At 48.5% G+C, this 10,420-nt stretch overlaps 1 protein-coding gene across 42 annotated transcripts in view; it reads left to right on the forward strand.

The window, feature by feature from the left end:
- The first annotated feature begins 9,451 nt into the window (after window positions 1–9,451).
- Tcf7l2 (transcription factor 7 like 2) overlaps window positions 9,452–10,420 on the forward strand; it is a 188,251-nt gene continuing 187,282 nt past the window's right edge. For all 42 annotated transcript variants that reach the window (XM_055630045.1, XM_055630050.1, XM_055630049.1 and 39 more), the window contains exons 1-2: window positions 9,452–10,139; window positions 10,298–10,364. In XM_055630045.1, coding sequence (XP_055486020.1) covers window positions 9,951–10,139; window positions 10,298–10,364 — 256 coding nt within the window. In that variant the 5' untranslated portion in view covers window positions 9,452–9,950. The remainder of the gene's footprint in view (window positions 10,140–10,297; window positions 10,365–10,420) is intronic.

Genomic DNA, 10,420 nt, shown 5'->3' on the forward strand with positions numbered 1-10,420 from the left:
ATAACAACAACAACAATAAATTCAAGAAAACATTAACAAAGGCTGTAATTTAGAGACAGAGCAGGCTGGAGGAGAACAGTTGGTAGAATGTTTACATAAAAGCCTGGGCTCATCTGTCAGAGCCCCATAAACCTAGGTGTGGTGGGGTAGTACCACCAGGAAAGCGGAGGCAGGTGAATTAGAAGATTAGTGCTATCCTAGTCTATATAGTGAGTTTGAAGTCAGCCCAGTCTACCCTAGACCCTGTCTCAAAAAACAAAAAACAAAACGAAGCCCCAACTTGACTTAAGGAACCATAAGTCTTAGGCATGCTGAGTTTGCTTTTTGTTCCTCTTTTATTGATACAGTGTTTTGCTAGGTAGTCCATGGCTTTGAACATGCCATTTTCTTGCCTCAGCTCTCCCAGTGCAGGTATGTACCACACCCAACCTGAAACAGGAGATTTAATAAAAATCCAGGGACTTGATACCATGTAAGCCTTGCTTCAGTTTTTTCAAAGGGGTCCTTGCTCTCTCCCTAAAAGTAGCAATGTCAGAAGAGCCAAGGTCTGAGAAAGTCTTTGGGACCAGAGAAGCCAGGAGCAATCTCAAACACTGGGCTCTGGCCCTTCAGACTCCTCCTTTCCCATGCGGCTGGAGGTAAACTAGGCTGGAGAGAGCCAGTGTTCCTTGGTGGCCCTCCCTTGAAAGCTAGGCCGGGGCGGAAGTGGAGCAGGCCTTCCTAACGGGAACTTTTAGAGCGTGCTGAATGCCCGAGAGTTATTCAATGACTATACAATTAAGAGGGAGCCTTGGGACTTTGGAAAGATGCACTCTGCTCTAACTGGGTGGGAGGGACTTACTGAGAGGGACAGAGGAGGCTCCTCTGGAGACGCCTTCTTAGGGGCTGCTCCTCTCCTGAAGTTCTGTCATTCATAGGGATCCTATCAGGTCTCTGCAGCAAAGGGCCTGCTTATCTTTGGAGGACCATAGCCCGGTTCAGGGCAAGCTAGATTTTACTTGTTACGAAGCTCCAGCATTTGAACTAAGTAATCAGGAAGAAGAGGAGCAGGGTGAGAACCCAGGCCTCCCAGGGGCCAGGACTTGGGTAGTCCTGGCATTCCACATCCTTTGGAGAGGCAAGGAAGGAAAAGGGAGACGGCCCTAGGAAATGCCACAGCCAGTAATCAAGGCTATTAATTTTACATGCTTCTTCCCTGAGTCATAGTAACGCTTAGACGTAGATACCGCACCTTCTCTTTATAGACGAGGAGGGAGTCCGATGATTTATGGATGGGTCCAAGGTCACAAGGGAAAGCCAAGATCTCAGCCCTGGTGAGGCCCCTGCTGCACAGTGTGGGCTCTCAGCAGGAGGGGTTGTGTTTGAAAGCATCTCCAGGCCATCTTGCTACCCCCAACCCCAATCTGTGGGGAAGGAGTGCTGGAGAGACCCTTCCAGCGAGAAAACTAACTTGCTAAGCTGAATGTGCAGGCATAGGGCTGCCATCCCAGCAGCTACAAGGTAGAGGGAGGGGGATCAGGAGTTCAGGGCCAGCCTTGGTTACATAGTAAGGTTGAGGCAGCCTGGGCTACCCCAGACCCTCACCTGGAATCACTTAGACCAAAAGAGCACCTCAAAGGTATGTCACAATCTCCGACCAGGCCTCTAGCCTAGAAGAACACTGGTAGAAGGGAAAGGAGGGAGATGGGCCGGGGAGGTAAACTAAATGGAAGCTAAAGAGATGGCGTTTCTTCCAGAAGCTTCCCACACACTGCAGTGGTTCTTCACAGAGGGGAACGCCCCCTCCAGCCTCTGCGGAGTTTTGTTTGTTTATTTGTTGACACAGGGTCTCATGTAGCCTAGGCTGGCCCCAACTTACCCGGTAGCTGAGGTTGTCCTTCAACTACTGATCCTCCTAATTGTGCTTCCCTGAGCGTAGGCACGTACCACCATGACCAGCTTCTGTGGGGCTGGGAATTTCACCCAGGGACCCATGCCTGCTGTCAAGCATTCCATGCCCTGGTCAGCAGGTCAGCTCTGTACACTTCATGACCACCAAAGGAAAGGAGTTGCCAACGGCAACTGTGGTAGAGATTTCAGATTCTGTTCTGAGTCAGCTGATGCCCTCTCCTTCACCGACTCCTGTCCCCAAGGATGACAGTGCAGAGAAACTTCAGTGTTAGCACACAGTGATATTTTGGGGTGAAGCAGGAATATGTTGGAGTGAGAACTCTGGGCATGGCAAAAGAGGGGTCAGTAGGGGTGTAGGGAAGAGTGAACGCCTTTGAAGACATTACTAATTGCTTCAAAACGCAACTCAGGTTGGGTTACTTTAAAAGAATTAATTTCTCCTTTTTATTGTAATCCTATTTATTTATTTATTTATTTATAAATGTATTCTGCGTGTGTGTTTTGAATGCATATGTTTGTGTACCATGTGTGTGCCTAGTGCCTGCCGAGGCCAGAAGAGGGCATTGGATCCCAGAAAACTGGAGAATTGAGAGCCATCAGGTGGGAGCCAGACACTAACCAAGGCAAGGGCAGCCTATGCTCTTAATCACTGAGCCACGTGTCCGATAGGAGAAAACCCGTGAGGATGCTTCTGCTGCTGACCAGGCTTCCGCCACAAAGCAGAGCTAGGTTAGGGATGAGGAAGCCTGAATTCCAATCAAGACACCTGAATATCTTGGAGCCTCAATTTCCTTCCGTGTAAAATTGGCTAAGTGTATCTGCTCTCTGCCTCTTTGGCTGTGTGAGAGGACAAGCCCCTGTGGGACACCCCTTCTTGCCTTTGGGAGGCCTGGGCGAGGGTCTCCAGGAGCAGGTCCTGGTGGAATTCGCCACTTGTTTATTACTGTGTTTCTTTTGTTGCATCTTGGGAGGCTGCGGATAGAACCCACGCCTCCTTGGCAGGGGCTCCTCCAGGCCTGACCCTATCATTTATCATCTATCACTTATTTTTAAATTAAACGAATGGACCAAATCTTCTGTCGTGTATGTGTCTCCTGGGTGTGTGCAAGTGTCTCTGCGTGTGTCTTATGTGTGTCTGCGTGTGTGATTAGAAACTATCCGGGAACCTTTAAGGAACAAGGATTAATGCTTTCTCGCCTGCTCTAGGTATTTACAGTGTGCCCTCAGGCTATGAAAAGCCGTGTTTGCTCACGGTGGCAGTCAACTGCAAGCTCTGTCTTCTCAGAACCCTGTGCTGCAGGGTGTTGGCTCTACTGAGAGCCTAAGTCACTCTGCAGCCCGGCACCCACTCACTTTCCTCTTCTCTCCCAGCCAGAAGAATGTTTCTTTAGAAAGCATGATCCACAAACATCCTGAATGAACAGAAATAATCGGGATTTTACAAGAGGGAAGGTTGTTGGTTTTGATCCACACTCCAGTGATTGAATCAACAGGGGTTCCTCCTTCGTCTGAACACACAGGGGTTCAACGGTGCACGAATTCCTAGCGGTTTGAAGCAGGAGATCTTCACAGTCTGAGTGAGCCTGAAGAGTGTCTCTGGATCCAGCGCCTCTTCTATCCCATGATGCTCTTGGCCACAGGCAGGTGTGTCAGCCCACACCTAGATAAATTACAAGGGAACAATGGCATTGTCTCCTGAAATTTCACCTGCTTTGTCCCTTGAACACATGTAAATCACCTTATGAGATTGCTCAATCCTGGCTGATGGTGTCCCGGCCTCAATTTAAAGTGCCCACATTTTTGGGGAAGTTGCTTTGGTTTGCAAGACACTTTTAAACCTGGCACGGTGTCTGTGTAGGCAAAGATACTCCGAGTAGGGCAATGGAAGGTTGTTTTGTTTTGTTTTGTTTTAATAGAGGACAGGAAAACAAGCCCCTGGGGCGTGGGGAGAGACGTCATCTGTAAATTATTGGCCATGCAAACTTGATGATATGAGTTTGGATCCTCAGGGCCCACATACAGATTGGCATACGGTGATGCATGCTTCTTATCCCAGTGCAGGGGAAGCAGAGAAGGTCCAGAGACCCCCTAGAGCTTGCTCGAAAGCCCCCTAGCCCAATTGGCGAGCAATAGAACAATGAGAGACCCTGTCTCAAAAATCAAGGTGGGTGGTGCCTGAGGAGCCATGCTCCAGGCTGACCTTTGACTTCCCTGCATATACTCCTGCTATCACACGAACACGCACCCAACTCACACAAAGAAAATGAAAACAAAACCTTGGTATTTCCATATGTTAAACACACAAGCAATTGTTCATTCTAAAGACTTCTGCAGATCAGCTTACATGAAACTTTTTTCACCTTTTCTCTCCCTGCTCAGAAACATTTAGACCTACCCCATGGCTATGGCTGCAAGGGAGGCTCTGCCCTGTATATCAGGGAAGCACAAATAATTTGGTACAAGAGCAGCCTGGCTCCTACAGCCTGGCATTAGGGAAAGTGTATCTTAAGAAAGTTCTTATGCAGACTTGGCTTCAGGCGATAAAACGTCACGGCTGTGTAACTATAGCAAGAGAGATTTCTAGGGAGCAAATTAGTGCACAAACGTCTTCTAGCGATGGCAAGAAAGGAGCCACGCACCCCTCCAAAATAAGGCAAGTTGTGCAGTAAATGTTTCATTTATTGGCCTTCCTCTATTACTGTTACGGTTAAAAGACATGTTGTCGGTAAAATGAGTCTCTTTAGAGAGCACTGATGTCTTTTGGAAGCTGCTCTCCTCACAGATGCCTATAGCAGTCATGATCAGCTTAAGGGTGACACAGTCCCTAACCAGTGCTGACACGTCCCACTAGCCCCTGGGTCGTGGGTACCGTTCCTCGTTTACCTGGATGGGCTGTAAGCTGAAGCTAGGTGATCAAATCAGCTTTGGAGAGTGGTGGGGCCCAAGCCCATTCCCCAGGTTTCAAGGGGAAATGCTGCTGTGTCCTGCCTGCCCTTCCTCCTGCCAGAGCTCAAAATCCTTGGGTGGCTTTAAAGTTTCTTTAAACATTTAAAAACATTTGTTTGTATGTGTGTTGACACTCTTGTGCCATGATGCATGTGTGGAAGTCAGAGGGGTTGGTTCCATCCAACATGTAAGTTCTGGAGTTTGAACTGAGATTGTCAGGCTTGGTTAATCCATTCTTTCAGCCCTGCAACTGTCTGTCTGTCTATCTATCCATCCATCATCTATCTGTCTGTCTATCTGTCTACCTGTCATCTGCCTATCATCTATCGATCTACCTACCTCTTATCTATCTATCTATCTATCTATCTATCTATCTATCTATCTATCTATCTACCTATCTATCATCTATCTATCTATCTATCTATCTATCTATCTATCTATCTATCTATCTATATCTCTTATAGGTTAGGTCTCATGTATCTCAGGCTGATCTCAAACTCACTATTTAGCACAAGATGACCTTGGGCTTTTGACTGTTCACACTCCACATGCTGAATGTTGGGATGGCAGGCATCTGCCGCCACAAGAGTCAATGCAGTGATGAGGGTTGAACCCAGGTCTCCTTGTGTGCTAGGCAAGCACTCTACCAACTGAGGTACATCCCAGTGCAGGTGTTTGTCCAGTGTTGGCTAAGGGAGGTGCTTTCTTTTCCTGAACATTGAAATGAATGCTCATCGCCCACACAGGACAAAAAGCAAACAGAAAAGAATCTCTCAGTGGAATCCGGACTTTGGCTTCTAAACATTCCCCCATTTTATAGCTTCCTTGTGTTTTCAGATGCTTTTTTTTTTCCTTTTTCCGTCGGTCAGCACACTCCCTGCCAAGATAAGTCCAATTCAGTGGGTGACAAGTCACCATCGTGGAGGCTGGATATGTAAGGAGAAATCACATGAGAACAGAAACACACACAAACACATGCACACACACCACACATACAAACACAAGTGCACATGCCCTCACGCATGCATAGCCTGGTGTCTCTTGGATGGACTCTTGCCTAGCGACAGGAGGAGCTGAGTGTTGCCACCATCATGGAGTTCCTATGTTCAGAAGGTGTAAGCCAATCAGCCTTGCATTCCCACTATCACAAAGCCAGCCTCTGAGCATGGCTTGTCATCTTTGCTGAGTGCTGTGAAACTTTTTGTAGTGACTGGAGTGTGGAAGAAAACTGTCGACTCATGGGCCCCTGAAAATATCCACACCTCACCTCCTAGCTGATGCAGGACAAAGAGGGCACAGGCAACATGGCTTATGGTCAACCTGTTATTGCAGTTCCTGTATTTCAATGACCACACCACTCACCCCTTCCTAGTTCCTAGAGGGTGACTGACATAGGCAGCAGCCATCTTTTCACACTCACAGTCGGAAGCCACACCCCACTCTCCCAGGTAATCTATTTATTTAAGATGCATTTATTTATGCAGACATATTTCATATGTAAGGCTGTCCATATGCAAACCTGGCTATTCTGCCGTTTACTCCGTAGATCAGGCTTCTGCTCCCTGGGGGCAAGATCACAGACTTGAGTCATGTCTGGCTAGCTTAGTCACCTAAGTTTTAAGGCAATATATAGATTTCCAACATTAACACAACCCTATTAGGAGAGACTTAATGGAAGGAAGGTCATGGCAAAAACCAAGAGGCCAGGAGCAAGGGTAAGGAGGAGAAAGGGAGGCTGCAGGACAGCCTGGCAGGTGGGGATTGAAATGGCCCAGGAGGGGGTTCCAAAAGATGAAATAACAGCTTCTCCATGGATTCTGCCCATTTCCACATGTGAAGACCCGGATGTCCAAATGCCCACATTAGAACCAGTCTGGTGCCCTTCTTGCAGTTTAGTATCTTTGCCATTTGGTCAGAACTCAGCCATTTAGATTAAGAGTCATCAGGCATAAAGAGAAGATACCTCAATATTCAGACTCGAGCCGACTGGTGTTTAAAGAGTTCTTGCCAAACCTATAACCTGCAGACCCACAGGATGGCCAGTCTGACGTTCTCTTCATAAATGTCCATTTTTCTCCTGTTCCTGCCAGTGGCATTACTTGTCCTGCCATCTCCCCCTGCCCCTTGGTCCCACCATATGCAATAACAGAGAGAAGAGGCCAATGGAAACCTTGCTGCTTTCTTCCCCAAGCCTTTTTATAGCACCAAACAACGAAATTACATGTGGTACATGGGCTATCATGGAATAACTTTGAATTGCTTAATTAAGTTGGAGATTTAAGGGAAGATTCAAAGGTTTCTCTTGAATGAGAAAAGTAAGGCTGTGGCAATCTATATGATGATATTGGTCACTGAAGAAAGTATTTTGTTTACATATGATAAAAATGCACTATGTCAAAAGCAATGGCACTTTAACAATTTTAATTCAGTACATCCATAAGCTTTTATTATACAGTCAGTCCCATAGGGACACAGAAGACCCCATTATTCAACTGGATTAAGATCAGAGTTAGATTAAAATACAAACAGAACCCAAACCCATCTTACAGGACAAAGAATTAGTCACAAAATAGACTTACTATAAGTGTTCCCATTTGTGTCAACAAGCCCCCGAACAGGCCTTGACATGGTCTACACTGTACAGAGACCAACTTGTGTACAAGATGTATACAGGTAGCAATTAGCAAGTGTGTAAAGCTGTGGCTGTTTGGCTAGACATGTAATCTAAAGGCACCGAGTGGAAAGACCCAGGAAGGTTACGACTCTGTCCTCTGTACATAGATTCAAGACTGGGTTGCGTTTTGTGCTTGTGTTTTTACTTGGTGTCTTGAAATCTTCCCCCTTCTGTCTCTGCTCTCCCCCTCAGACTGCACCATCTTATTTATTTATGAAGTCTGAAGGTTAGTCCTACCTGCTGAGACTCATTAGCCTCTGCTTTGTGTCCCACGCAATCCATCCGATGAAATGTACACATTTGTTTTGCCTTTTTTTTTTTTTTTTTCTTTTCCCGGGCTCTTTCTCCCTTCATTTCTGGTTTTCTGATGAATATGAAAGTTGGGAGGTGGGATGCGCCTCTCGCAGCCTCCCTCACCCCATAGTATTTTGCCTGCGCCTTCTGCTTTAGTGTGCAAATGTGCTTGGGATTTTTTTTTTCTTCCTTCCAGTGTAGGGGAATTCGTTGGCCTTGCCAATCTCGGAAGTTATTTTCAGTTGTCTTCTTTCTGAGGCCTTAGCTTGTACAACAGTTTTGTTGAAACCCCAAACTCTCTAAATATTACACGGTAAATTGGTTTCTTTTGGAAATCTACAACAGATGAGCTTTTGAAATGAAGAGAGGGCTAATTTAATACCTATGGATCCCAGAACATCACACCTATGGTAAGTTGCCAGTTCCTATTGATTCAGGATTTCTTTTCTGATTTTTTTTTTTGGCTGCCTCTTTCACGTTAGACTTCCCAGTCCACTTCTCATTGGATACTTGCAAAGAAAAGGCCTTTCTGACTCTACCATCCATCAGTCAAAGAGCTAGTCTTTCTCCCTTAACATAATTTTCTTTCCCATTTCATAGCAAATCAGTTTGTCCTGGCTGAAGTCTAATAACCAATAAATACCTTTCTCAAATTCTAGGCTGCCCACCTCTTCCCCAAGGGCTTCCAGGCTAGTCAGGGCCATCAACACCTGGAGCCTCTGGGCATTTCATCTTAGAGCCCCTTGGAGGAAAAACTAGCCCCACTCATCCCCAGGGCTTGGTGAACTTTCACTTTTATTTTCCCTGGAGCTGTTAACGCCCAAACTTTTCACCTTCAAAGTCAGTAAGGGCTTGGATCCCACATCACTTCCTACTTCCAACGTCAGTTAAAACAAAACAAAACAAAAAAACCCCCCAACAACTTTACATTTCCCTTAAGAGTATTTTTAGCACCCCAGACAAACTTACAGTGTTTGTCTTTTTGGACATAACGCCTTCTTGGCAAATTTAAGTGAGTGGGATTTTACATTTAATGACATGATTCACCGTCCTTAAACAAAAAAGGGAGGGGAGCCGCTGTGGGTTAGCTTCCCTGCCCGCGCACGGCCCAGCCCCTCCGCTTGCCCAGGTTCTCCCAGAGCAGGGGAGTGCGCCTTCCTTTGGACCGGTTCTGTCTTATCCCGCCCCAGGGAGGCCGACCACTGAGGGATTAACCACTGAACACCCCGTCCTCACGTCCCACAGCCCTCCCCTCGCCGTCCTCATTTTCAAGACTTCTGGCTAACACTTTTTCTGGGCCTCTCCCCATCCCCGCCCCCCAAGTGGGCTTTCCTTCCGCCTTCCCCGGCTCAGATTCCGGACTCGGTGGCCACCCCTTTCCCCTCCTCTCCCGGTCCGCATTGTCTTTCGGAACCCGCCCCCTCCAGGAGCGAGGCCCGCACCGTCCGGGCGCCCGGCTCGCGCACTGCGCACAGGCCGCACCCCGCGCGCCTCCCGCGGGCCCGGCCCGCCCCGCTCCCTCTCCCGGCGCCCAAAGGATCATTGTTGGCCGCCCCCGCCCCGCCCACCCCGGCTGTTTATTTATGCACACGTCACCGGGCAGGCCCCGCCCCCTGGCATCTCATTAAGGCGAGTGTGTTCCTCTCGCCCTGTCAATAATCTCCGCTCCCAGACTACTCCGTTCCTCCGGATTTCGATCCCCCTTTTTCTATCTGTCAATCAGCGCCGCCTTTGAACTGAAAAGCTCAGTCTAACTTCAACTCACTCAAATCCGCGCGGCACGAGCTCCTTCGGTGTCTTCGGCTTCCCCCCCCTTTGCTCTTATATCTGACTTGTTGTTGTTGTTTTTTTCTTACCCCCCTTTTTTATTTATTATTTTTTTGCACATTGATCGGATCCTCGGGAACGAGAGAAAAAAAGAAACCCAAACTCACGCGTGCAGAAGATCCCCCCCTTCCCCTCCCCTCCTCCCTCTTTCCCCTCCCCAGGAGAGAAAGACCCCAAAGCAGAAAAAAGTTAACCTTGGACTCGTCTTTCTCTTGCAATATTTTTGGGGGGGCTCGCGAAACTTTTTTTTTTTTTTTTTTTTTTTGCTTTTCTTCCTCCTTCATTTTTCTTCCAAAATTGCTGCTGGTGGGTGAAAAAAATGCCGCAGCTGAACGGCGGTGGAGGAGATGACCTGGGCGCTAACGACGAGCTGATCTCCTTCAAAGACGAGGGCGAGCAGGAGGAGAAGAACTCGGAAAACTCCTCGGCGGAGCGGGACCTCGCCGATGTCAAGTCGTCGCTGGTCAATGAATCAGAGACGAATCAGAACAGCTCGTCGGACTCCGAGGTAGGACAGCCCCGGGGCGGCGGGCGGCTGCGGGCGGCGGGCGGCGGCGGGGCCCGGGCGGCCGCCGCGGAAACTTGTAACCGTGTCTCTCCGCACTCTCTCCCTCCCCGCACCGCGGCGCGGCGGCCGCCCTCGTGCTCCCACCTCGCCTCGGGAAGGCGGAACGGCGGCCTCCGCCTCGCTCCGAAAGTTTCCGCGACAAATCCCGGGAAAGTTTGGAAGAAGGTGAGTGCGCCCCGCGCGCCCCGGCCGCGCGACCGCCGCGCCCCTCCCCGGGCCGG

This window comes from Psammomys obesus, unplaced genomic scaffold (assembly GCF_907164565.1).
Source record: "Psammomys obesus unplaced genomic scaffold, mPsaObe1.curated_primary_1811, whole genome shotgun sequence".
Taxonomy (NCBI): domain Eukaryota; kingdom Metazoa; phylum Chordata; class Mammalia; order Rodentia; family Muridae; genus Psammomys; species Psammomys obesus.